Below are 27732 nucleotides of genomic sequence, written 5' to 3'. Positions count from 1 at the left end.
GTGGTTAACCCTCAGGGCAAAGTGAAGGGGGGAGAGGGAAAGTTCTGAGCTCCCTGCTTCTGTTCACTCTCCAAATGACCAAGAAGGATTTTAAATTCATAGTTATCTGCAGAAGGACTGGTCTGTGGGAACTAAACCACTCAGCTCTGAGTAAAGCTCATTCCTTTTTCTATTTCTTCAGTGTGCACCAGTCTGAACTTAAAAAAAAAAAAAAGAATTCCTCTTCAACCCTTCTGTGACTTCCATCTGTCTCTTCTTATGCTGAAACAAAGATGTTCCCTAAAGGTCTATTTTAAGGTTGTGACCTTAAGGCTCTTCCAGGACTGCTAAATTTTCTCAGGAATCTCATTCATTCACGTAACCTTTCTGGGAAGCACTTCCACGATGCATTTTTCACTTCTTTTGAGGCCCTCACTTGGATTTCCAGCCCTCTCTTTTCCCATATAACCTTTAGTCTGGAATCAGTCCCTTCTCTGGGCTCGCCTGCTTTGGTTACCGGTACAGTATTTGTTCAGTAAGCAGGACTTAGAATTACTAAGTCAGGGACATTTCTCTTTTTACTCCCAATTTCTTCACTTTGAGTGGAGAACCAAAGATAACACTGATATTGTTATTCACTGGCCTGTTGTTGACAATACCTAACTTTAAGGACAATCCCAAAAGAACTACCACAAGGCTTGGGAATATGGCCTCTTCTCCTTCCTTCCTTCCCTGTGTTGAGTGTTAATGTATTACGTGAATACATTACAATATTGATGTCACCATCAGTATTGCTGGACATCTTATTCCACATTCATTGCTAAGTCCTTATTGAGCAGCTGCTCTGTCCCAGGCAGGGCTCTAAGCATTGGGAAGAGTGGCCAATGAGACGGACAAAGTCCTTCCTTGCGTTCTGGGTGGGGGTGGGTGGTACAGATCATGGAAAAACAAGCAAAGTTCTTAGTGATATGCTATGAAGAAAATAAATGAGCGGGGGAGGCGATGCCTGTGGCGGATAAGGAGCATAATGACAGACAGGTGGGGAAAGAAGGCCATTCTGAGGATTTCTGAGCTAAAGCCCCAAAGGACTGGAAGCCAGTTCCCATCAGAGGAGACAGCAAGTACGCAGGGCAGTGAGGCTGTCAGCAAGAGCAAGGGGGCGGAGCCGAGAGGTGGGGCGGGACCGAGTGGGCGGGACCGAGTGGGCGGGGCCTGGGAAGTCACAGGAAGGAGTCTGAACTTCGTTCTAAAAGAGATGTAAAGTCCCTTTAAGGAAGAAAATTACTTTTTGAAGGCAAATATCAGAACAGAAATATAAAAGGTAATTTTTGAATATTCACATTTAATGGAATTTATTTACAGAGTTTTTTTTTCTAACTTCTATAGTTCCTTTGGGTTTTATCTAAAGAAAAAAGCCAATCTGAATATATATATATATATATATATATATATATATATATATTTTGTGTGTGTGTGTGTGTGTGTGTGTGTGTGTAGTCACTAATGAAAATCCATTGATGCAAAAAGAGAATTTAGTCACTGAAATGTTTTCTAGAAAGATGCTAGAGGTCATTTATTAATCAAAGAAAAAAATCCCTCATTTTGCATGTATATAAATATACACAAAGAGCTCTCCAATGGCATTAAAACAGTATTTTATGAAGTTACAAAAAAAAAAATCAATATTACCTGTCAAGTACTATCTCTTGCATGTGCAACCAAAACCGCCAAGGTTATCTGAACAAGAAATCCCTGGCGTCTATTACAGAGAGCTTTTAATAGAACTTGCTTTGACAATTTATTCCTAAGTCTTTTTTCCCCTTAGCTCAATACAGTATTGCCTCTTAATTTCACAACTGCAAAAGGCTGTTTTAGACACTACTTGGGGAATAAGCACTAAGGGTTCAAGTAAATGCAAATGATGTTTTTTCTACCTTTTCTCAAAAGATTTCACATTAGAGAACAGGCTGTAATATTAAATTGTATTCTGTATATATAGATTTATAACTCAGTATCTTTTGCCGGTTCAGTTCAGTCGCTCAGTCATGTCCAACTCTTTGCGACCCCATGAATCACAACACGCCAGGCCTCCCTGTCCATCACCAACTCCCAGAGTTTACCCAAACTCATGTCTATCAAGTCAGTGATGCCATCCAGCCATCTCATCCTCGGTTGTCCCCTTCTCCTCTTGCCCACAATCCCTCCCAGCATCAGGGTCTTTTCCAATGAGTCAACTCTTTGCATGAGGTGGCCAAAGTACTGGAGTTTCAGCCTCACATCAGTCCTTCCAATGAACACCCAGGACTGATATCCTTTAGGATGGACTGGTTGGATCTTCCTGCAGTCCTAGGGACTCTCAAGTGTCTTCTCCAATACCACAATTCAAAAGCATCAATTCTTTGGTGCTCAGCTTTCTTCACAGTCCAACTCTCACAACCATACATGACTACTGGAAAAACCATAGCCTTGACTAGATGGACCTTAGTCGGCAAAGTAATGTCTCTGCTTTTGAATATGCTGTCTAGGTTGGTTATCACTTTCCTTCCAAGGAGTAAGCATCTTTTAATTTCACGGCTGAAATCATCATCTGCAGTGATTTTGGAGCCCCCTAAAATAAAGCCTGACACTGTTTCCCGATCTATTTGCCATGAAGTGATGGGACCAGATGCCATGATCTTCATTTTCTGAATGTTGAGCTTTAAGCCAACTTTTTCACTCTCCTCTTTCACTTTCATTGAGAGGCGTCCTAGTTCCTCTTGGGACTTCCCAGGTGGCTCAGGGGTAAAGAATCTATATGCCAGAGACATGGGTTTGATTCCTGGATCAGGAAGATTCCTTGGACTAGGAAACGGCAATCCACTCCAGTATTCTTGCCTGGAAAATCCCGTGAACAGAGGTGCCCGGTGGACTGCAGTCCATAGGGTCACAAAGAGTCAGACACAACTAAGTGACTGAGCACGCACACAAGATAAATGGTCCTAGTTTTGTTTGTTTTTTATAGTGCTATGAACATTGTTGTTGCTCAGTTGCTCAGTCGTGTCCAACTCTTTGTGACCCCATGGACTGCAGCATGCCAGGCTTCCCTGTCCTTCACCGTGTATCCTTTAAAAATTTTTTTATTGGAGTATAGTTGATTTACAATGTTGTGTTAGTTCCTGCCATACAGTAAAGTGAATCAGTTACATGTATACATATGTCCACTTTTTTTAAGATTCTTTTCCCAGTTATTCATCTCAACTGACATGAATTTGACCAAACTCTGGCAGACAGTGAAGGACAGGGGAGCCTGGCGTGCTGCAGCCCATGGGGGTCTTAAAGAGTCAGACACGACTTAGCAACTGAATCAAACAAGTTATTCAGGCTTAAAACTTGAGTCTATTAGGGACTATCTTGGAATACTGAAAATCAAGACATTATGAAATGCTCCAGGGAATTTACCACATCCCCCTGTCCCCACTCTTCCCTCCAACTGGAGAGGACACAAGACTGAAGACTTGAGATGAACTTATTTATTGTAAAAAGCAAATATGGTTAAGATGATCATCTCTCCACCTGTGGTCCACAAACCCACTCCTGAGTCTTGACAACCCGATTCTAGATCACTGTCAACACCCTTCTTCCTTTAGCAGTCCCTTATTTCTTTTCCAATTAAAATCATTTTGAAAAGGTGAGCCCTGAGAGAGCAGCTGGTTTCCTATCCCCTGGAGCAGGAACCTGAACAAGGAAGGAAGAATCACCCGCTGAAGCACCTACTGGTGTGGCCAGAGCTATGTCCTGTGGCCCATTATGGTTCAGTTCAGCTTTTCAATTTCCTCCAGTGAAAATTCTCTGCCTGGAACAACCTGTTCCTTGGACAGGCTTTCGCCACCCTGAACCTGGTGTCAGAGAAGGGGCTTCTGGGCCCTGCTCAGGCTTTGCAAACCTTGGGATGAAGTCCCAGAGCCTCTGACTAACACTGAGTGCCAAATATTGACTACTGCCAAATGCAGGTATAAACCTCTCACTTGTGAAGAATGTTTTCCAGGAAAGAGGATAGTGTTGGGGAACATAGGCTTAGCAGCTGGACTGCTTACATTTCAATCCTGACTTGCCCACTGTGACCTTGGCCAAGTGGTCCCACTACTCTGAGCCAAAGGACTTAAAACAGTACTTAGCACATAATCAACAACCAAAACCATGGCATTTATGATCATGGTATGTTTTATTATTTATCATGGCATAAGGCACTTTTAAAGAAATATATCTCTTTTTAAAAGGAAAAGGAATCATAAGTGAACACACTGGTAATTATCAACAATCAGACTGATAACACTTTCCTAACTCCTTTCTGAACCTAACACCACTGGAAAATAATGCTGTTTGGCATACATAATGAGGAAACCAGAATTGAAAGAGACACGTGTACCCTTAATGTTTATCACAGCACTGTTCACAATAGCTAGGACATGGAAGCAACCTAGATGTCCATTGGCAGATGAATGGATAAGAAAGCTATGGTACATATACACAATGGGGTATTATTCAGCTATTAAAAAGAAGGCATCTGAATCAGTTCTAATATGGTGGATGAAACTGGAGCCTATTATACAGAGTGAAGTAAGTCAGAAAGAAAAACACCAATACAGTATATTAATGCATATATATGGAATTTAGAAAGTTGGTTAATGATGACCCTGTATGCGAAACAGCAAAGGAGACACAGACGTAGAGAACAGACTTTTGGACTCTGCAGAAGAAAGTGAGGGTGGGATGATTTAAGAGAATAGCACTGAAACATGTATATTATCATATGTGAAATAGATCACCATTCCAGGTTCGATGCATGAGGCAGGGTGCTCAGGGCTGGTGCAGTGGGATGACCCTGAGGGATGGGATGGGGAGAGAGGTGGGAGGGAGGGTCAGGATGGGGAATACATGTACAACCATGGCTGATTCATGTGAATGTATGGCAAAAACCACCACAATATTGTAAAGTAATTAGCCTCCAATTAAAATTAAAACAAAACAAACAAAAAAAAACAAAGTAAAAAAACTTCAAAATAATAAAAAAAAAAAATGGAGAGGATTTCATGGGATTCCCTCTTAGTATATTCTTGCTGTGTATTGAGTCAATTACCTTCCTTATTAGGTTTCTGGAAAAGGAGATCTAGAAGTTTCATTTCCATTACTTTGAATTATTTCCATATCCTTTCCCATTTCCCTAACTTTGAATTATTTCCATATCCTTTCCCATTTCCATAACTTTGAATTATTTCCATATCCTTTCCCATTTCCATAACTTTGAATTATTTCCATATCCTTTCCCATTTCCATTACTTTGAATTATTTCCGTATCTTTTCCCAAACCCAAGTGCCACAGTCTAGAGTATTTCTTACAGGTGACGTGACAAGGCGTCTCCATTAGCCCTTGGTGATGAACTCTCCCCAGGTGCCCCCAGAAACCCCGAATCTGCATTGACGATTCCAGTTCACAAGTTACGACATCCCAGGCCTCAGAAATCAAGGCTTACTGGTTAAACCTCTTCCTGAATTCCTCTCCTTGATTTCTTCTAGCCACATCTGTTGCAAAGAAAGATGAACACAAGGCAAGAATGCAGCAGAACTCTTAAATAGGAGCATACTAATTTTCAAAATTTTTAATTTTCTTGCCACATAACAATGAGCTATGGTGTGTCACCAATCTGGAGTATAATTAACTTCTTGTCTTTTGTTCCTTATGAATTTACATATCCAATTATCTTTCTCTTTAATTTCTCATGGTTTTGCTACATTGACTAAAACTTTTCAACAAGAAAGTCATTTAATTTAATGGACTTTGCAGTTCATTTGTAACCAGTTTTTGTTTTGTTTTGTTTTTTTAGGATGACTAAATGCTACTGTGTAACACTGTGAAGTTTTCCTTCACAGGAAAACAGGCAGGATGGTGATACCCAGGTTCCTGGTCCACCAGGACATCTGCTGAAAAAGATGTGGATGGGCTAACGCAGTGGTTGGGCGCAGCAGAGGAGCAGCGGTGAGGTAGATTAAGCAAAGACAATGTTGATTTTAACTCGTCCATGCTCCTTGATCAAGGCACCAGCGAGCGCATTTAATCAAAGCTAGTGCCAATTTAGATAACGTAGCTGAAACCACTGGTTTTGCCCCAGAGTAATTTACGCTTGGTTTCTGGAGAACTCTGCATGAGCTCCCATGTTTTCTGTGAAAGCAGAGCTAAGGATCTCATAAACAGAGGATGATTCCCATCATAGGAGAACGTGGAGGGAGTTGCTGCAGCAATGAATGAGAGGGAATCAGGTGTGCCGCCCTTGACTGCAGAGATGGGCCTTCAAGGGCTCGGTTCTAGTCTCTGGGATGAGGTTTTCAAGTATGGAAAATCTATGGCTTCCCAGGTGGTTCTTGCCTGGACAATTCCCTGGACAGGGGAGCGTGGATGCTATGGTGCATAGGATTGCAAAGAGTTAGACGCGACTAAGTGACTGAGCACACTTAGGAGCAAAGGTGACTTTTCTAGCTGCCAAGAAGGTAAACTCAACATTTGACATGTATCAACTTCATCACTGGTCCCAGACTTTAACAGCAAATGTCAGCTACTCAGCTCCTTATTAAGATGAGTCTGCAGCTCTAGTAATGGGACATGGTGATTTGTTTTGTTAGGAAGGAAAAGAGATGACGTTCATTTTGCTTAACATTTTGGGAGTCCTGACCAGTTTATTATAATCAGATGCAGTTTGCTCAAAGGATCATCAGAGATCACACTTGGATGTCAAGGTGCAACTGAAGTTGACAGGCAGACATTTACCAAAGGCTGCCAGAAAACCATCTAATGAAGAGCAGAGTTGAGAAACACATCATTAGGAGAATGCATTTAATCACCTATGCAGGGATATTCTAACAATATCATTTATTCTTTCATTTCCAGGTTTCTCCCTCCTCTCTTTTGTAAAGGGAGGGCAGTTCCATTTGAGTATCATTTAGGGCAGGACCCAGCTCTCTGATTTAAGCAGAAGGACATAAATTCACAAATCTGCCTGGAATACTTTTTTTAAATTTCAATAAGGGGTTGTTTGCAGCTACTGTTTCTAACAAAATAACAGTAGAAGTGAAAAGTAAATCAATCATAATTGGCGATTAGTTTTCCTTCAACAGATCCATCAGATCGTCTTCTATTCCCTTCTCACTCAGCTCATCTAGGCTGTAGTATCGGTGGACGATTTTCTCGGCGGTGACCACCACGACTCGGAGCCCGTGGGTATCTTTGCCCAGCTGGCACCCGATGGCGGATGATACCACCATGTCGAGGTTCCGGTAGGTGCCTCCAGCATTCCTGTGGTAGTGGCCTGAAAACACAGCCTTGATACCTGCAGGGGAGGGAGAGAACGTTAGGGCGCCAAGGATTTCCACTGAGATAACCGGGGAGGCTCCAAGGGTTTCTTCTGTGAACAGCGGCACATTATTAGTTATAAATACACGATATTATTCAGCATTATATAATAAATATGAAGGTGGCATATGTGACATCTAGAATCTTTCCAAGGATAACTCAGTACACAATACATTATTCACCAGTTTGTCACGACTCGCACAGGAAGTACTAGGGAACCAGAAGTAGTATGTATATGTGCTTAGCCACATTCGACTCTTTATGACCCCATGGACTGTAGCCCGCCAGGCCCCTCTGTCCATGCAATTTTCCAGCAAGGATACTGGAGTGCATTGCCATTTCCTACTCCAGGGGATCTTCCCGACTCAGGGATTGAACCTGTGTCTTTCGTGTCTCCTGCATTGGCAGGCGGATTCTTTGCCACTGAGCCACCAGGAAAGCCCCAAGGAACACGGAAAGAGAGGGTGATAAGGTGAATGACTTTGAGAGAGATGAAGGAAACCTTCTGAGGCCTATATAAACAGCCACAGGAGGCGGAAGGCACATGTCCATGAAAAATAACGTTTATGAAGTTCTAATCAAGACAGTACAGCAAGGTCAACATTTAATGTACCGCTTCCTCTCCAAACTAAGAGCCACGATGGATAAAATACAAAAAAAAGAAACCAAAGGACAGACGTAGCCTTCAAAACCAAAATAAACAGTTCTAGTGACCAGAAAAAAAGCAGAAAGACAGAGTAGTGAGTGGGAGCTGAGCTCTTATAATTGAGACTGAAAGCACTTTCTCTGAGATAAGGAAATAAAGGTTGGCTCCTGGCGGAAACAGGGAAGCCTCAATACCTCCATTTATGGAAGGAGATTGAAGGAAACCTGTGCTGCCCTGGGCCAGGGCAGTGCTGAGCTGCTGTGGTTAACAAGTGCTCAAAAAAAAAAAAAAAAAAAAAAAAGAGGCTTGACCTGTAGAGTCAGACATGACTTAGCAACTGAACAATAAAATATATAGCAGAACTACATGTAACTTTGTCCTGCATTTTCCATGTCTCTTGTAAATATGTTATCACACTTTCATAATTTTAGAAATAAGAAAAAATAGGCAAAAAAAAAAAGAAATAAAATTATGTCTTCCTTCCACCACCACACACACAAAAGAAACTGGTAAATGTTTGTTGAGTATTATCTTTGCTTCTTAATATAATTTATTTAATGATGAGTTCATATAATTAAATTGTAGTAATGGCTTTTACCAACCAACTCATATAGCTCCTTAACATTGAATCATTGGTTTTCCTGTGCTGGTAGGAGATGTCTCCAGCCCAGCACTGGGTGAAGCTTGACTGCAACCCGTGGACCTAAGGAGGGAAGATAGACACGGGCTCAGGTCAAGGAACCAAAACGTGTTTCCCCAGGATGACTGTGGGACCAGGACTTTAAAGCACTATTATAAAGCCTGGTCCCAGATGGATACTTTTGGGGTGGAAGTAACCAAAACCACTGGACAGAGAGAAGTTAAAGTTAGTCAAGAGAAAAGTTAGGGGAAAACAGAACTTCAAAATACTTCTTACTCAAACTGAACCTGAAATAAAAAATCCTCCCAGCCACGAAAATCTCATGCTAAGTAACGAACTCTTCAATCAGGGACATGAATTCACGTCATGGGAAACCAATGATATCAACAGTCTGGAAAATACTTAAAATAAATATTTGGCTCTCAAATATTCTCAATAAAGGACTAATACCTGTAAAAAAGAACAAGATGTTATGAAACAAAACAGGCATGAAGTGAATAAGAATAGTTGGTAATGAAACTTTAGAAATGGTGAACATAAAAGTTAAAGTTTTAAAACAAAACTCTCAATAACTTGGATAAGTTGTAGACTAGACACTAATCAGACAGGGCATCGGTGAGTGAAAAGGAAGAACTGAGGAGCTGAATCAGAAAACAACAGAGACCCAGACTCAAGCAATATGAACGAGCAATCCGAAGAACCCAAAGGATGGGTTAAGAGCATCAGTGAATGCTTAAGAGGAAAGGGAACAGAAGAAAGGGGGCAATACGAGCAAGAACAATTTGAAGAAATAATAGCCGGGAATTTTCCAGAAAGGAGGAACATATGGGTTTTCAAAAAAACAGTACTAAGTAGGATAAATAAAAATCAATGCATACCGACATATGTCATGGTAAAATTACAGAGCATCAAAAAGTTTTTGAAAGATATCATGGCAAAAATATGATAAAGGAATGGCAATTAGACAGGTAGCAGGCATCTCAATCATAAAAGAACCAGGGAGTAACACCTTCAAAATGCTTAGGGCAGGTAACTGTGAACTCAGTTTTTTTACCTAGCTAAACCATCATTCAAATTTAAGGGCTTTTAAATAGATACATGTTTGTACATATAAAGACTAAGAGTCTACCACTTCTCAAAACATTATGCTAAGTTAAGAAATGTCCAGAATGGACATATCCATAGTGAAAGAAAGCACACTAGAAGTTGCTGGAGGAAGAGGGGAAAGAAGGAATGGGGATGACTGCTAACAAGCACAGAGTTTCTTGCAGAATGGTAAAAATGGTCTGGAATTAAGACAGTGGCAATGGTGGCACAGTTCTGTGAATATATCAAGACCACTGAATTTTGTAATAACATTTACTAAATGTTTTTAGTTCCTTGGACTGCAAGGAGATCAAATCTGTCAATCCTAAAGGAAATCAACTCTGAATATTCATTGGAAGGACTGATGCTGAAGCTCCAATACTTTGGCCACCTGATGTGAAGAGCTGACTCACTGGAAAAGACCCTGATGCTGGGGAAGATTGAGGGCAGGAGGAGAAGGGGATGTGATGGTTGGATAGCGTCACCGACTCAATGGACATGAATTTGAGCAAACGCTGGGAGATGGTGAAGAACAGGGAAGCCTGGCATGCAGACAGGGTCGCAAAGATTCGGATATGACTTAGCGACTGAACAACAACAACATGATTGGGATTAAAACAGTAATTGACCTCTGTGATCATAATTATGGCATGAGAAAAAATATCAGATAGATCCCAGTAGACCTTTTAGCTTCATGGCTGCAGTCACCATCCACAGTGATTTTGGAGCCCAAGAAAAGAAAATCTGTTACTGCTTCCACTTTTCCCCCTTCTATTTGCCAATAGATGTTCTATAAAATACCTGACCAGTACTTCTCAAAACTGTAAAAGTCATCAAAAACACGGAAAGTCTAAGAAATTGTCACGGGAAGAGGCATCCACACCATGGAACACTACTCAGCAATGAAAAGGAATCAACTACTGAGAGATGCACTGTCTTGAATGGATATCAAGGAAATTTCACTGATCTAAAAGAAAGCCAACTCAAAAGGTTCTGTATTGTATGATTCCATTTACCTAATTCTTTCTTTCTTTGGCTGTGCTGGGTCTTTGTTGCAGCACATGGGATCTTTAGCTGCAGCATGCAGGATCTAGTTCCCTGACCAGGGACTGAACCCAGGCCCCTTGCACTGGAAGGGCAGAGTCTTAGCCACCGGACCATCAGGGAAGTCCCCACTTCCATTACATTCTTAAGGTGACAATATTACAGATATGGTTGCTAGGAGTTAGGGCCAGGGGTGCAGGGGGGTTGGGTATGGGTGTGGCTACAGGAGGGATCCTCATGGTGAAAGAATTATTCTGCATTTGACAATGATTCTGGAAAGCATGACTATAACATGATCCAAATGTTGAGCCCCGCTCATTAGTAGAGGTCTGGGAAACTGAACGGAGCCCTGCAGACTACAGCCACTCTCCTGCAGTAGGAACTGAGACCCACCTGGGCATAGGTGGGGCTGTCTGCCGGCCTGGGCCCGTAGCTAGGGATGGAAAGAAAGGTGACCCAGGTTTCCCTACTTAAAACAGCCAAGGGTGGGGAGACAGCTATTTCCACTGACTGTTAAGATGCAAATGGATACAACTCATTTCAGAGGGTAAATACGTGCAACTGGGTTCTCACATTTTGTTGTGCATTCCAATGCCAACATTTTCACATAAACATATCCTTTGGAAATACCAGAGAAGAGCCCATAGGTGTAGGTGTGTTGTGTCTGTGGTCATAAACACAGAGTATGCACAGAGGCATTATTTATAATATTCATTTACAGGAGACTGGATAAATTATAGGGCACGTATTTTTCTTAAAAAAAAATAAAAGAGGTAGATTTACATACACCAGTGTTGAAAGGCACCAAATATATTATTAAGTATGAACAGCAAGATGTAAAAAAAAGTTGTGTGGTCTTGTTTTTGTAAAATAAAGGTAACGTCCACATGTAAAACAGATACCTAGTGGGAAGTTGCTATATAACACAAGGAGCTCAACCTGGTGCTCTGTGATGACCTAGAAGGGTGGGAGGGAGGCTCAAGAGAGAGAGTTCTGTATATATGTACACACACACACACACACACACACACACACACACACGGCTGACTCCCGTTGTTGTATGGCAGAAACCAACACAACACTGTAAAGCAATTACTCTCCAACTAAAAAAGAAAAAGACAACATCTGTATGAAAGCATGTGTATGCATGTGTTTGTATCCTCAGCTGAATGGGGGACAAAGAGACACTAAACTCACATGGGTGATTTCACAGCCAGGCTAGTGGGGGGGTGGGGTTAGCAAGGGAGGAGGCATCACTTTTTATGTTTTCATTACTGTAATGTTTGCAGTGATCATGAACTGACCTGGCAATCCCAAGCCAACATCGAGGTGACATGGACCAGGAAAGGAGGACAGGAGGGACGGAGCCGTGTGGCTAAAAGCTGCAGCTGGAACCGTATCACTGAGCATGTGAACAGCTCCTGACCATGCAGGCTGGAGGGCTGTGAAAATGTCTGCCTGCTCCACTGCCCTCCTGGGCTTTCCGAGCCTTATGGTCTGTGCTGCTGGAAGTCCCAGTGGGAGCGTGTGCAATTAGACCCACCTTGGGGAGCTCCTAATGGCCAGTCAGAAAGCACTTAGTATTATTATTTTGTTGTCTGCTAAATTATGTTTATGAAATTTGGCTCTTAATGCCTAATTCATAGTTGCAAACTGTACTATTCTAGAAGGAATGCTTGGCAATTTCGAAAGTAGCTTGCGTTAGCCATAATTAGCTGTAAAAACTCACTTATGTTTAAATTTCACGCTGTACTTATTGGCATTTGCAGAGACAGGAGCATTAACAGAGACTGTGCAAGTGACCAGCAGAGCTTTCAGAACGGGTATCGGCGGGCTGCGGACAGCTGGGTTTCTCCACCACCAGCAAATCCCCTCCATTCTCCACCCCAGGCCCCTGAGTGCTAGTCGTTTAATGTTAATGTCCCAAGTCACAGAAAATGTGACCAAATGAGGGTTTTTAGGTGAGGAAAGATGCCAAAGGGGACCAGAAATAAAGATTTTGAAAGGGACTAGTAGCAAGCAGAGGGATTGTGTTCAGACCCTTCTCGTTTAAAAGAGATCTCATTCCATTACAATAAAGAACTCGGTATGTGCATCCTGAAAAGGCACTGAGGCAATGACCATTTTATAAATTACAAAGGGATGTCAGGCAAGAGGCTAAAGTCTGTCTCTAAGTAGGGACACACGATTGACTCTCCACTCTCCTGGGTACTGGTGTGGATTTCAAGGCTCTGCGACATTCCCGGTTAGTCCAGAGATGAGACTCAGGTGGGAAGAGCGGGAGCCTCTTCTTGGGATGGTACACTGGAAGTTTCTGGGTCTCTTTCCCACCTCCTGGGAAGTCCAGGAGTTTTGAACCCCCTCATGCCTCCCAGCCCTGTCCCAAGTAAGGGCAGACACTGAGGCAGAGTGGGTGGAGGGAAGCCTGAAGCAGGGCAGGACTTGAAGGACTTTTCACCCACCATCTCGCTGAATCCTCCCAGTAGACCTCTGTCCTGGGGGGGGTGGGGGGGCACAGAAGTCATTCCCATTTTACAGATGAGAAGACTGAGGCACGGAGAGGTTAAGGAACTAAGGCAAAGGGACTGGGTTAGAAAATAGGGCAGCCAGGATCAGAACCCAGGTACTCAGATGCCAGAGCCCAAGCCTGCAGACTTGGGTTCTGTCCTTGGGGATCTTGGGCCACTTACTGACCTTGGTGAACCTTGACTTCCTCACCTGTAAGAGAATAACGACACTTGTCTCATCAGTGACAGAGAGGTTTGGATAAGGGCATAGATGCTGACCCTTTTGCGACCCCATGGACTGTAGCCCACCAGGCTCCTCTGTCCATGGAGCACTCAGTAAACAGTGGGTGTTCCCCATCTCCCCCGAGAGGCACCTCCTGGAGGGGGACATAGACACAACCAGCTTGGCCCGGTAACATGCAGGCTTGTCTGAGTTACTTCTGCCACCAGGAACTGTATGAAGTCTGAGCCATCCCGGTTTGGTATTAGCTTTTGATGGGGATGCATTGATTCACAACTCGATGCAGGTTAAGGAATGTGTTAATAAATCATGGTTTCCCTGACAAGGGGATTGATTTTAGCAGTGTTTTCTAGAGTTGGGCAGAATTTCCATTCGGCCCGTTCATCAGTCATCTGTGGCCGACATGGCTCTGTGGTTCCTTAATTGAGTATTATGTATAGATTGTTTTTGAATTATGAACTGCTGTAAGGAGATGACAAGCATCTTCTTAAATTACCACCAGAGGAAGAATTCCTGGCCGAGACAGCCCCTACATCAGGAGGAAGCCTTCCGTGGCATTAGCTTCGTATTTATTTCTCCACGCTATCAAGTCATAAAGTGCTATAAAGGCTATTTTTAAGCTGCCCTGATTCAAGTTCATTTCAAATCAATCAGAGGATTAGGAGGCAACCTCCATATAGTTTAATATTCTCATTAATATCAGAAACTTGCCTTGAATCAATCAGGAAATCAAGGATGCACCCTGGTAACAATTTTGGTATTAAAAACTGACTTCCTTAATGCCTTCGGTGTTACTTAGGCTTGGAGAGTGTAAACAGATTCTCCTTGGGCAGTTTTTACTTTTATCCTGCCTGAGTACGTTTATGAAAATGCTGGGCATCTTTACGTTGCCAGCTGTCACAGTGAAAATGGTGTCACAAATCATTAGTCACACTCAATTTATTCTGTCTCAGTGGTAAGGGGGAAAAAATGGGCCTCATAAAAAAAGAAAAGAGCAAGAGAAATAAAGGAAGGTTGGTTTGAACATACAGAAGTGAAGTGAAATGAAAGTCGCTCAGTCGTGTTCGACTGCGTGACACCACGGACTATGCAGCCCATGGAATTCTCCAGGCCAGAATACTGGAGCGGGTAGCCTTTCCCTTCTCCAGGGGATCTTCCCAACCCAGGGATCAAACCCAGGTCTCCCGCATTGCTGACAGATTTTTTACTAGCTGAACCACAAGGGAAGCCCAAACATACAGAAAGCAGGTATAAATAATCCCTCTTGCAGGTAAGCAATTTCTCAGCAGGCAGCTCAGATGCAAGTCTGGAGATGATGATCCCTGCCCTGCAGGAAGCCAGTGGCCTGGGATGGCTGAGATAGCATCAGGGGAGATATCAGAATATAAGAATACCAGAGTGGGTTGCCATTCTCTTCTACAGGGAATCTTTCCAACCAGGAATTGAAGCTGGGTCTCCCACACTGTGGGCAGATTCTTTACCGTCTGAAGAATCAGGGAAGCCCCAGCACGACATACTTCATATTAAATTATGATATTGAGTTGCCAATTTGGGAGTTCTAGATTCCAGTACAATAGCTCTCAGAATCTCACTGGCAGGTATCTTTTCAGATGCCCAAGTATCTGCAACCCAAGTCTGCTAGGGACCGTGGAGAAAGGAAATGGCCTGCTCCTGGTTCTCCGGGTGAGGTAGGATGCTGTTTCTTCAGGCGATTCAAGGCAATGAACATTTGCAGAGCTCCCTCTCGAAGCCAGGTGTTGGTGGAGCCTAGAGGGGCACCCAGATCAACCGTTTCTAGCAATCAAGAGCTTAAAGTCTACAGCTGGGTAGAGACTATGTAAAGTGCTTTCATAATAAAATGCAGAAAGTGAAAATAACACAGTTTAGCCGTTTTATTTACTGAGCATCTGCTCTGAGCTGAGCACTCTGCACGTGCACCATCTCAGTTAAGCTTCATAAGGACCCCTTCGAGGAAGATAATGTCCCTTTGAACAGATGATGGGATTAGGCACAGAGAGGTTAAGGAACTTGCCCAGGGTCACACAGCTAGAATTTATACCTGGATCAGACTGACTCCGAAGTAGCTGCTCTGTCTACCACCCTGGAGGTACAAAGTGCATGGATCATGGGTGGTGCTGGGGCATAGTAAGAAGGCTTCCTGGAGGGGGTGGCTTTGACCTAAGCACATCCTCAACTTCTTCCAGTTCTTTGGTTGTGCCTGACCTGGGACTCGAAGGCTGGTCATGATGGTTGTTGTTGTTGTTCAGATGCTTAGTTGTGTCTGATGCTTTGCGACCCCATGGACTGCAGCACGCCAGGCTTCCCTGTCCATCACCATCTCCCAGAACTTGCTCAACCTCATGTCCACTGAGCCAGGGATGCTATGCAACCATCTCACCCTCTGTTGTCCCTTCTCCTCCTGCCCGCAATCTTTCCCAGCATCAAGTTCTTTTCCAATGAGCTGGCTCTTTGCATCGGGTGGCCAAAGTATTAGAGCTTCAGCTTTAGCATCAGTCCTTCCAGCGAACATTCAGGGTTGACTTCCTTGAAGATTGACTAGCTTGCCATTTCCTTCTCTAGGGGATCTTCCCATCCCAGGGATAGAACCCAGGTCTCTTAAATCTCCTGCATTGGCAGATGTGTTCTTTACCACTGGCACCACCTGGGAAGCCCATAACGACCATAATAGTAAAAGCTAACATTTGTTGAAGATCTACTTACTACGGGCCAGGCATCAGAAACAAGCCTCACTACACTCTTCAACATTCTCAAAGTATATTACTGTATATGGGGGATGGGAGACTCCCCCCCGCCTCCGTCAAGGTGGGAACCCCTCTTGTGTGACTGCTGCTCTGGAGCTCCTGCTGGATCAGGCTGAAGTCTGACTCAGCTGAGCACGCACCCTTCTTGGCGACTCTGTCACCTGCCCTGACCCATTGTTACTTCCCGTTCACTCACAGGTCGTCTCAGGCTCTGCCTCCAGAGAAGAGACCCCGATCCACCTGGGCTGGACCCCCCCTCTACTGCTCAATGTGTGAGGCTCAAGGGCTCACCAGCCACCTGACTTCTCCCACGGCTCTACCCATTTTAAAAACACAAACTTTCTATCAGAACCTTAGCTCGCTCTCTTCAGTGGATTTAAATTTTCCATTGCACTATTCATCTTTGTTTTTCTGCTTTCAAAAGTAATGCATGCCTGAGGCGAGCAGCTGAATAAACTATGGTAAACTCACAGCTGTTAAAAAAAAGAAAAAAACACCCGAGGAAGATCTCCATGAACTGATATGGAATAACTGCAAAGAAAAATGTCATATGCAAAAAATTATATATAGGAGCCTACGTTTAGTGTAAGAAAGGGAAAATAAAACACATATGATGCAAGCAATATACCCTCAAATAGATCAGAAAAATATACTTGCAATATGTATTGCAAATAATAAAACAATTAAGCAATTGAGGATAAAATGCCAGATAAAGCTGGGTAAAAGGCATATAGGAATTTCTTTTTTACTTGCAACTTTTCTGTAAGCTTGAAAATAAAAAGGCTTTCTTCAAAAAGCAATGCATGCTTGCTAAAGGTGAAATCAAATACTATAAAAATACAAGGCATTAAAAAAAACGGGGGGGAATCTCTCAAAGTCTGTCTTCCCATTTTAGGAGTTCTGTGTTATTCCGATAATTTAAATGTCTCTACTAATAAAATAGATCTCAGATATACAGGTACTGAAATAAACACATACACAAATACACGTTAATTTCATAAAAATGAGATATGCCATCTATGGATTTGCAACTTGCTTTCATTCACTCAGCAATCTCTCTTAATTGTTTCCCCTCACGACATATAGCTCTATCTCAGAGCTGCCACATTATAAAATCCTGAAAACTGTATTTGCAGTGTGTAAAATCTAGGCTGTCAGATGATCGTTCTATGCTTTAAATTGGGACGTGAGGACCTTCAGAGACTTTCGGCCCTCCAGGGAATGCTCAGGTACTTGGGGACGCTTGGTTTGGCTTGAGAGTCTCAGGAGGCGCTGGGGCAGCAACCCCGCAGGGAGCAGGCATCTACCCACCCGGCTCCTACGGCCAGCTCTCCGGGGAGGGGCCATCCATTCGTGTTGGCTGCAGGCTCATCAGCACAAGAGACTCTGTCAGTTTAAAATGCTCGCAAGCCAGCTCAACCTGGTGCTCTGGGATGATACCTAGAGGGGTCGGATGGGGTGGGAGACGGGAAGGAGAGTCAGGAGGGAGGGGACATACGTGGATCTCTGGCTGACTCATGTTGATGTGTGGCAGAAAGCAGCATAATACTGTGAAGCAAATATCCTCCAATAGTTTTGTTTTTGTTTTTTTAAGAAAGAAAGCAAATGTTTTTAGAAATTATATTAAAAAAAAAAAAAAAAAGCTCCCAAGTAGTCCTGCTTCTGTCTGAGTCAACCAGGGATGGGGATGGGAGAATTATCTCCTCCGGGATTTGAACCCCAATTTTCTGAAGGGCATGAGCCACCACAGAAGGCTGGGTGAGGATGACTTCACTGCTAGGGGATCAGGTGCTGGGCCACCGCTGGAAACCTGGGTTCACGCCTCCCTTTTTTTTGTGAGTGCTATGGAACATGCAAACAACATCTGGTCACTTCAGGCACTTGCTCAGATGTCTGGTCCATGCGCCAGGAAGCATCTGTTTTGTCTTGAGGATTCACAGCCTCCTCCTGGGACTCTTTTTGTTTAGCTTGGGTCAAATGTAATGGCTCAGTTATTGAAATAACCTTCACCCAAGGCCAAGGGATTTCTTTTCTCTGTAGAGTATGAGCTGGCATTAGGTGAAGAGATTTCTTCTGTTTTAGATTCCACCCCCACCCCAGGTTCATCTCCTAAAATTAAAAAAAATTGCCATGTAAATTACATTCTACTTCCCCTAAATAATTATCAACAAAAATGACACTCTTCCCTCCCCAAGGCTCCTCCAGTTGAAACTACAAGATGGTGGGAGGGCTGGGGGATGAAGCCACAATTCTCAGTGGCAGAGAAATGGCTCAGAGAACACGGAGGGGCTGTGTGTTTCCAGCTCAATCAGGATGGGAGTGGTTTTGCTGAAAAAGTTCCCAAGAAGACGGGCTGGAGAGAGATTTGCTGGTCAGTCATCACGCCCACAAGGGAGGTGTTGGAGAGGGGCCTCCACCTGTTCAGAGGGGAGGGCTGTATTTTTAATTTTTAATTTTGTATTGGAGTATAAGCGATTAACAATGTTAATCCAGGCTGCCGCATAACTTTGAGCAGAGTTCCCTGTGCTATACAGTAGGTCCTTGTTGGCTATCCATTTTAAACACAGCCGTGTGTACATGTCCATTCTAAACTCCCTTACTATTCCTTCGCCCCCATCCTTCTCCTTGTCCCGGAAACCATAAGTTCATTGGAGGAGGGTTGTATTTTATTAATGTCTTATAAATTTTCATATTTGGTTGCCAGAAAAGCAGTGGCAGCCTGGGGTAGGGACTCGGGGGATGCTGGCTTTAACCTCAGCCTGCCACTGCCGAGCTGTGTGAGTGTAACATGTGGACGCCCTGCTCTGAGCCTTGGCTTCCCCCCATCGGGAAGGCAGGACTAATATCAACCACTCCCAGTTCAGAGCCGTGCCCAGGGTCACACAGCAGGAAGCTGCACGTGATGTACTCAGGCCATGCTCAGTAATTATACCTTCTTCTCATCTCCTCCAAGTATTCCATCAGAAGTTTTTTTTTTTTTTTCATTTGCACAAATTACATCTTTCTCACTATTCATAATTTCCTCTTTATTTTTAAAAGAAGACAGCAGGCCTGTGTGTGAGCTGGAACCATGGGGGCACACAGTCAGGTTTCAATCCAGAATGGACAATTTTCTAGATTTCCATTACCCGGTTTCTATGCCCTATCTTAAACACAGCTGTCAGGACAAGAGGCTCATTAAAAAGACTGTTTTGACTGATGGCATGTTCATGTATCAGATTGGAAATCTGTCCAAAAATACTTGAGGGAGGTAGATGGAGGTGGCAGCAAGCCACGGGAGCGAGATGTTATGCAGACTGCTGGAGATGAAATTTACTGGGATAGAAGTCAAAGCTATGGTTTTTCCAGTAGTCATGTATGGATGTGACAGTTGGGCTATAAAGAAAGGTGAGCACTGAAGAATTGATGCTTTAGAACTGTGGTGTTGGAGAAGACTCTTGAGAGTTCCTTGGACTACAAGGAGATCCAACCAGTCAATCCTAGAGGAGAACAGTCCTGAATGTTCACTGGAAGGATTGAAGCTGAAGCTCTAGCACTTTGGTCACCTGATGTGAAAAACTGACTTATTAGAAAAGTCCCTGATGCTGGGGAAGATTGAAGGCAGGAGGAGAAGGTGACAACAGAGAATGAGATGGTTGGATGGCATCAGCGACTCAGTGGACATGAGTTTGAGCAAACTCCAGGAACTGGTGATGGACAGGGAAGCCTGGCGTGCTGCAGCTCATGCGGTGGCAAAAAGTCAGACATGTTGAGCAACTGAACGGAACTGAAAGGGCTCTAGGTCGGACCAGGTGGGCCCAGAAGGGGAATGCTGTGCCACTGCAATGTGGGGACCTTGGGAGAGTCAGTTTCCATTTTAATAACCAGGAAAGGAAAGAATCCAATCAGGCAGAGCTGCCTTAAACAACATGGAATTTGCCTAAGTCACGTGCTTTTCCATGAGCCCTTTAGATGGCAGCCTTTCCCGGGCTCTGCCCATGCCCTTCTCTGCTCGCTGGACAACCACAGCCTGTCGCAGCCTCTGCCACCCCACCTGCTGACAACTGATATCATTTCCCGGCCCAGACTCAGTTCTCCCACTGCTCAGAGGACCTCTGTTCCTAAAGTCCCTGCAGGTACTGCAAGCTCGCTTCTTCCACCCAATGCCTGCTCCTCCCCGTGGGCTTCCCTGGGCCAGCACACAGCCACCCGCTTCAGGGCCGTGGGCTGTGCATCTCCTGCACGCCACGGGGTTTTCTGCCTGAACCTGCTCACAGTCCTTTCTGCTCTCCATCCTCAGGACGGTTTTTATGGCTGCCTGCTCGACCCTCTTCTCTGACCCAAGTGTGTCAGGATAACATTCAGCTGTCAGTGGCTTAAACAAGCAAAGCATGTGTTTGTATTTACCTCTATCTGTCCATCCCATACTGAGAAAGAAGGAGGGCAGTCAGGATGGATGCAGCTGCTCAACAATTTTCACCAAGAATCCAGGCTCCTTTTGTTCTACTCCAACCTCAGCTTGTGGCTTTGTCTAAACTGCAAGATGGCTGCAGGGCTTCCAGACATTACGTCCAAGTTCCAGGCAGGAAGAAGAGGGAAGAGCCAATGAAAAGCTTTCCAAGAAGTGCCACTTGCTGAATTTCAGGACTGGGACATGTGGCTACACTCTCCATCTGGAAAGGAGTGTTTTCAGCCTGTCATATGGGGCCCGGAACAAAATCAGGGAAAGAAGGAAGCGAAAATGCATCCAGGACAGACAGGGCAAGGCTGTCTTTCTACAATGCAGAACCTGATTGTGCCACTTCTCCACGTAAAATCTTCCAGTGCTTCTCCATCACCCTGGGGCTGGATCTGGCTCCTGTTTCATGTCGTCCACACCTGAGCCCTCCCCTGGTCACCGAGGAGCTTCAGTGCCTGCCCGGTATCTGCCAGCTGTGCTGTGGCTCCAGCCTCAGCCTGCGCTCTCCCGGTCTCTCAAGTGCCCTCTTCCTGCCCACAGGCACCTGATGACCTCGCACTCATCCTTCAGGACCCTGCCTCTCCTCTCCTGCCGGAAAACTTCCTCCTGGACAGAGCCAGTCTCTCCTCCCTCCCCTTCCTGGCACGTTCCTCTGCTTTTGGCCTGTGGTTTCTTGCTCTCCCGCTGGTGGCCCCTGATGGCCTGTGAGGACAGGAGCCAAGTCTGAATAAACATCCATCCCCGGAAAGAAGATAACAGGGCTGCTGCTCTATCAATGACTGTTGGGGATGGATGGATGGAGAGTTAAGACAGCGAGTGGATACATGGAAATTTGTGGCAGTTCACAAGCTGCGTTTTAGGAGGTGTCCTGGAGGAGACAAACCTCCCCTTTGCCAATACTATTGAAGGAAAAGTTGAGCGCCAGTACTTTCTGCTGTTACAAAGGAGTTGCCAGGCTCCTTACAAAAGGAGGCCTGATGTTACAAAACGAGGGTGGAGGGCAGAGACGGTGGATTAAGCACGATCCTGAGTCTTAGATGCCACATGAGCTCCTTTACTGTCCTGAACACTTGTTTCCTCAGTTTAAAGGAGGGGATGGTAACAGACTCCTCATGGAATTGTTGTGAGCTTCAGAGATGATGTGTCTGACCCCCCAGCGCAGGTTCACTACACACCCTGGGGACACAGCACTTTTCAGCCCTGGGTGTTTTTTTTTTTTTAATTTATTTTTATTTGGCTGCACCAGGTTTTAGTTGCAGCATGTGGGATCTAGTTCCCTGAGCAGGGATCGAACCCAGGCCCTCTACCTTGGGAGTGAGGTGTCTTGGTCATGGGACTACCAGGGAAGTTCCTTAGTCCTGTTTTTGAAAGAAAGCGTGAATGCGGTTCCTCCTTCCTTGCCGTGGGAGACAGTGCTGGTTGCCTCCCGATATTCATGCCCTTCCTTTTCCCCTTTGCTACCAGGATCCTGGTTTTGCCGTGGCGGGTCATGGGCTGCATTCCCAGAGCCAAGGAGGAGGCAGTTCTCTTCCCAGGGCCCCCCGGGGGGCTGGGAAAGGGCCTGGGGTCCAAGTCTGTGGGAGGATGTCTGCTGGGGGTCCTTCCCAGGAAAGCGGTATTTCTTTTTTTTTTTAATAAGTCCCCTTTCCTGCCTCCTGGGAGTTGCCAAGTCTGAATGTAATGCTCAGAACTACAGCAACCATCTGAGAAGGTACAAACTAGGGAAAGGGCCAACTGTGGGGAGTCAGTCGGCGGCGCGGAGGCAGCACAATCACAGCAAGATCCTGTCCCCAAGTTAGACTTGTCTGAGAGCCTGAACCACACAAGATCATAAACTTCCTTATTCTCTGAGCTGGGCAAGTTGGGGTTTCTGAGTACATACAGCCAAAAGGAATAAATACAATCCTATCCTTTTTAGACCTGTAACTCTAAAGTCTCTGGGGATGACCAGTAATCTGCTTTTAGACACGATGTAAGTTGGATTTTGGAAGCTCCCTGAAGATAATACAAGAGGTCTCAGGACTTTCTTTGGTAGGGTGGGGCTCAGTAGGATCCCAACAGAGGGCTGTTTTGTCAGAGATATTCTGACATCCTTTCCACAGCATGTGAAATTGCTTTCTCAAGAATCAAATATTCAATAAGACCAAGACATGGACCCAGAGCAATGCCTGGCACAGAGAAGGGGGTGGGGCTCTGGGTAACCTTAGGCCTTGGTGGCTCAGATGGTAAAGAATCTGCCTGCAAAGCTGGAGACTTGGGTTCAATCCTTGGGTAGGGAAGATTCCTTGGAGAAGGGAATGGCAACCCACTCTGGTATTCTTGCCTGGAGAATCCCATGGACAGAGGAGCCTGGTGGGCTACAGTCCATGGGGTTGCAAAGAATCAGACACCATGGAGCAACTAACACTGTTCACTTACATATGACACCTTGGAGGCAATCTGGAAGTGAGAAGCTGATAACACCCATCAGAGATAGAGTGTGCTATTAAAAGACCCAAAACACAATCAAGAGAAAACAAAGAAAGAAAATCTCCTCCCTTAGATTTTAGTCTCTCACTGGTGGGTAGACAAGAGGAAATGTGGAAAATGCTAAGTGGCATAATCTTTTGAAATAACTGATGGCTCTGTAACTATTATTCTTAAGTATAAGTGTCAGTGGAGAGTGATCTTAAGTACCTATACCAGGGGTTAGGAAACCACAGCTAATTGTCTACCAGCTCATAAGAGCTGTGAATGAAGAAGCTACATTTTTAAGTAGCTTACATTTTGGTTTATATAAGCACCTATGTATTCTTTCCAATTTTACCTCTGGGCCCACAAGGTCTAAGAGATTTACTATCTGGGCCTCTACAGAAATAGTCTGCTAAACCCTGACCTTGACTTCATTACAGGAACTCTTCTTATTACTCTTTTTTTCATTTTTTTTTGAGAAACTCAGAAGATTCAGATGAGGCAAGAAAAAAAAACAACCACTAATAATAACATTTATATTCTCACCACCCACAGATAATAAATATTTCCATCTTGTAAGATCTCCTTTTCACAGCTTTTATGAAAGAAAAATTATAATGATATAATTCCTATAAAATTATAGCCCATGTATCCTTTGACCAGCCAGCCCCTGCTGTCCCCAGGCACCTGGTTTCACCTCTAATGAGTGGGCACCTTTAACCAGAGGGTCAGTGACCTCAACAAGATTGAGAACAGCTGTTCCATAATCTTGATTAGAAGACAGGAAGTGGGGACATTGATCACCATGCTTCTGGGTATTGATGGATCCACTGCACAGAAAGGTTTCTTTTCCTGGAAAGCAGCCTGTGCCATGATATGTGGGCTCAGCAAACCCCACTCTAACAAAAATTAATTGAATGGGTGCCCCCAAAGCAAACATTTCATGGAGTGATTTCATGAAGGCACATCCTCAAAGTAAAGGTTGTTATGAATGTAAGTAAAGGAAGGAAGGGGCATGGACAATGGAGGAAGAAGGAAAAAGAAGCGAGGAAAGAAGGAGGGATGCGATGCCCCAGGTGTGGAAGCCATCCATGGCAACAGGTAGGATGCAGCTCACACACTCTAAAGGGAAACCATCCCCCTATCAAATGGGCAGCAAGGAAGTATTTAAATATCTTCAAATGTGACTTATGGAGTTTAGTGAAAGTTGCTCAGTCGTGTCTGACTCTTTGCAACCGATGGACTATACAGTCCATGGAATTCTCCAGGCCAGAAAACTGGAGTGGTTACCCTTTCCCTTCTCCAGGGGATCTTCTAACCCAGGGACTAAACCCAGGTCTCCCGCACTGCAGGCAGATTCTTTACCATCTGAGCCACCAGGGAAGCCCAAGGATACTGGAGTGGGTAGCCTATCCCTTCTCCACTGGATCTTCCTGACCCAGGAACTGAACAGGGGTCTCTTGCATGGCTATGGAGAGGGGGGTTTAAATATTAAAAACAAATCTCTAACATCAGGAAGTCCTCACTCCAAGGCTTCCACATTGATTGCAATTCTCTGCTTCCCTCCCAACTTTGCCACCAGGATTGAGCTTTGTGAGGTTAAGACCAACGCTTACTCATCTTTGTTCCTCTAGTTTCCAAATGCAGAGAACATGCGCAGTGTGTTCAAGATGCAAAGGTGACCGTGACCACATGCACAGTAGTGTCCAGAGCTCCAGAACTCTTCCAATTAAAGTGTCGAACCTCCTGAGCAAAATGTGACTCCAGGTCATGCCTGGTCTTACCAAGACCAATTTCAGGTGCTTGTTTCATAAATAAAAGCAAAAAGAAAAGGAGAAAAAGAAAGATATATCCATTTGAATGCAGAGTTCCAAAGAATAGCAAGGAGAGATAAGAAAGCCTTTGTCAGTGATCAGTGCAAAGAAATAGAGGAAAATAATAGAATGGGAAAAACGAGAGATTTCTTCAAGAAAATTAGAGATACCAAGGGAACATTTCATGCAAAGATGGGCACAATAAAGGATAGAAATGATATGGACATAACAGAAGCAGAAGATATTAAGAAGAGGGGGCAAGAATACACAGAAGAATCATACAAAAAAGATATTTATGACCCAGATAATCACGATGGTGTGATCACTCACCTAGAGCCAGACATCCTGGAATGTGAAGTCCAGTGGACCTTAGGAAGCATCACTATGATCAAAGCTAGTGGAGGTGATGGAATTCCAGTTGAGCTATTTCAAATCCTAAAAGATGACATTGTGAAAGTGCTGCACTCAATATGCCAGCAAGTTTGGAAAACTCAGCAGTGGCCACAGGAGTGGAAAAGGTCAGTTTTCATTCCAATCTCTAAGAAAGGCAATGCCAAAGAATGCTCAAACTACTGCACAATTGCACTCATCTCACAGGCTAGCAAAAGGATGCTCAAAATTCTCCGAGCCAGGCTTCAATAATACGTGAACTGTGAACTTCCAGATGTTCAAGCTGGTTTTAGAAAAGGCAGAGGAACCAGAGATCAAATTGCCAACGTCCACTGGATCACTGAAAAAGCAAGAAAGTTCCAGAAAAACATCTATTTTTGCTTTATTGACTATGCCAAAGCCTTTGACTGTGTGGATCACAAGAAACTGTGGAAAATTCTGAAAGAGATGGGAATACCAGACCATCTGACCTGCCTCTTGAGAAATCTGCATGCAGGTCAGGAGGCAACAGTTAGAACCGGACATGGAACAGACTGGTTCCAAATAGGAAAAGGAGTACATCAAGGCTGTATATTGTCACCTTGCTTATTTAACTTATATGCAGAGTACATCATGAGAAACGCTGGGCTGGAAGAAGCATAAGCTGGAATCAAGATTGCTGGGAGAAATATCAATAATCTCAGACATGTAGATGACACCACCCTTATTTCAGAAAGTGAAGAAGAACTAAAGAGCCTCTTGATGAAAGTGAAAGAGGAGTTAAAAAGTTGGCTTAAAGCTCAACATTCAGAAAACAAAGATCATGGCATCCAGTCCCATCACTTCAAGGCAAATAGATGGAGAAACAGTGGAAACAGCGGCAGACTTCATTTTTGGGGGCTCCAAAATCACTGCAGATGGTGACTGCAGCCATGAAATTAAAAGACACTTACTCCTTGGAAGAAAAGTTATGACCAACCTAGACAGCACATTAAAAAGCAGACACATTCCTTTGCCAACAAAGGTCTGTCTAGTCAAGGCTATGGTTTTTCCAGTAGTCATGTATGGATGTGAGAGTTGGACTATAAAGAAAGCTGAGTGCTGAAGAACTGATGCTTTTGAACTGTGGTGTTGGAGAAGACTCTTGAGAATCCCTTGAACTGCAAGGAGATTCAACCAGTCCTGAAAATTCATTGGAAGGACTGATGCTAAAGCTGAAGCGCCAAATCTTTGGCCAACTTATGTGAAGAACTAATTCATTTGAAAAGACCCTGATGCTGGGAAAGATTGAAGGTGGGAGAAGGGGACAACAGAGGATGAGATGGTTGGATGGCATCACCAACTCAACGGACATGAGTTTGAGTAAACTCCGGGAGTGGTGATGGACAGGGAGGCCTGGTGTGCTGCAGTCCATGGGATCGCAAAGAGTTGGACACAAGTGAGCGACTCAACTGAACTGAAATGAAGCATTTCTAAGATTTGGGCTTGCTTGAGCAGAAAGAACCTCATGACAGTAGCATTTATCATAGAGAAAAACTGGAAACAACCTTAGGGTCCAATAATGGCAAAAGAGTTCAATGAACATGGTATGTCTACAGGGCATAAAGACATCTGTGACTTGGAGAATATTTTTAATGACATGAGATAATGCTTTGTATGACAATCTTATGCTTCTAAAAGCATATGATCTTAGCTGTATAAAGAGAATTTACTAGCAAGAAAACATTAATGAATGAATTATTTATAAACCAAGCCTCTAGCGACTACTCTTCTGTACCTGACTTGCCCCACCAGGGAGGAGAGGCACTTTTGTGTTAAATCACAAATCATATCAAAGATGAAGGATTATATATAAAGTTGATGAAAAGCGACACCAGAGAACTGTCCGAATCATGGGGAAGTCATCAAAACCAAGGCTCTCGCAGAACACACACCCATGGGCACACATACACAAGTACCACAGAGGGGCAATAATTGGATTATTGATAGATTCAGAAAAAGACCCTTGGGAAAACTGATGAAACCTGCAAATATTTTTTTCTCTTATAAGAATGACCCTCAATTATGTTGTTGCCAATGTCAAACACAGGATGCTGACAAAGGATTCTTTTATACAGTTTAGACCAAGGAAACCAAATGACACTTGATTCATTCTTTGTTCATCCTAAGGGTTGCTGTATATTTGCAGTAACAACCAACATTTTATCAAACACAAATTGAAATAAGTTGATGGCCATAATTTGCCTCTTTTCTCAAGATAGTATCTCAAACCAACCTTATTTTCATTTGCTCACTATTTCTATGACCTACAGTTGTCATTTTGAAAGTCAGGTTTTTCTGCTGCCCTAATCCTCAGATGAGCTTCCCCAGGGGT

The 27732-nt window shown here is 44.0% G+C and overlaps 1 protein-coding gene across 1 annotated transcript in view; it reads right to left on the bottom strand.

Annotated features, from left to right (window-relative positions):
• Nucleotides 1–4314: 4314 nt before the first annotated feature.
• The window catches only part of CPPED1 (calcineurin like phosphoesterase domain containing 1), a 133235-nt gene continuing 109817 nt past the window's right edge, over nt 4315–27732 (bottom strand). Inside the window, exon 4 of the mRNA XM_068967895.1 lies at nt 4315–7337. Within this exon, the coding sequence (XP_068823996.1) occupies nt 7108–7337 (230 nt within the window). The 3' untranslated portion in view covers nt 4315–7107. The remainder of the gene's footprint in view (nt 7338–27732) is intronic.

Source organism: Capricornis sumatraensis, chromosome 3 (genome assembly GCF_032405125.1).
Source record: "Capricornis sumatraensis isolate serow.1 chromosome 3, serow.2, whole genome shotgun sequence".
Classification (NCBI taxonomy): domain Eukaryota; kingdom Metazoa; phylum Chordata; class Mammalia; order Artiodactyla; family Bovidae; genus Capricornis; species Capricornis sumatraensis.
The sequence above is the reverse complement of the archived record's forward strand: the minus strand, read 5'-3'. Positions and strand labels throughout refer to the sequence as shown.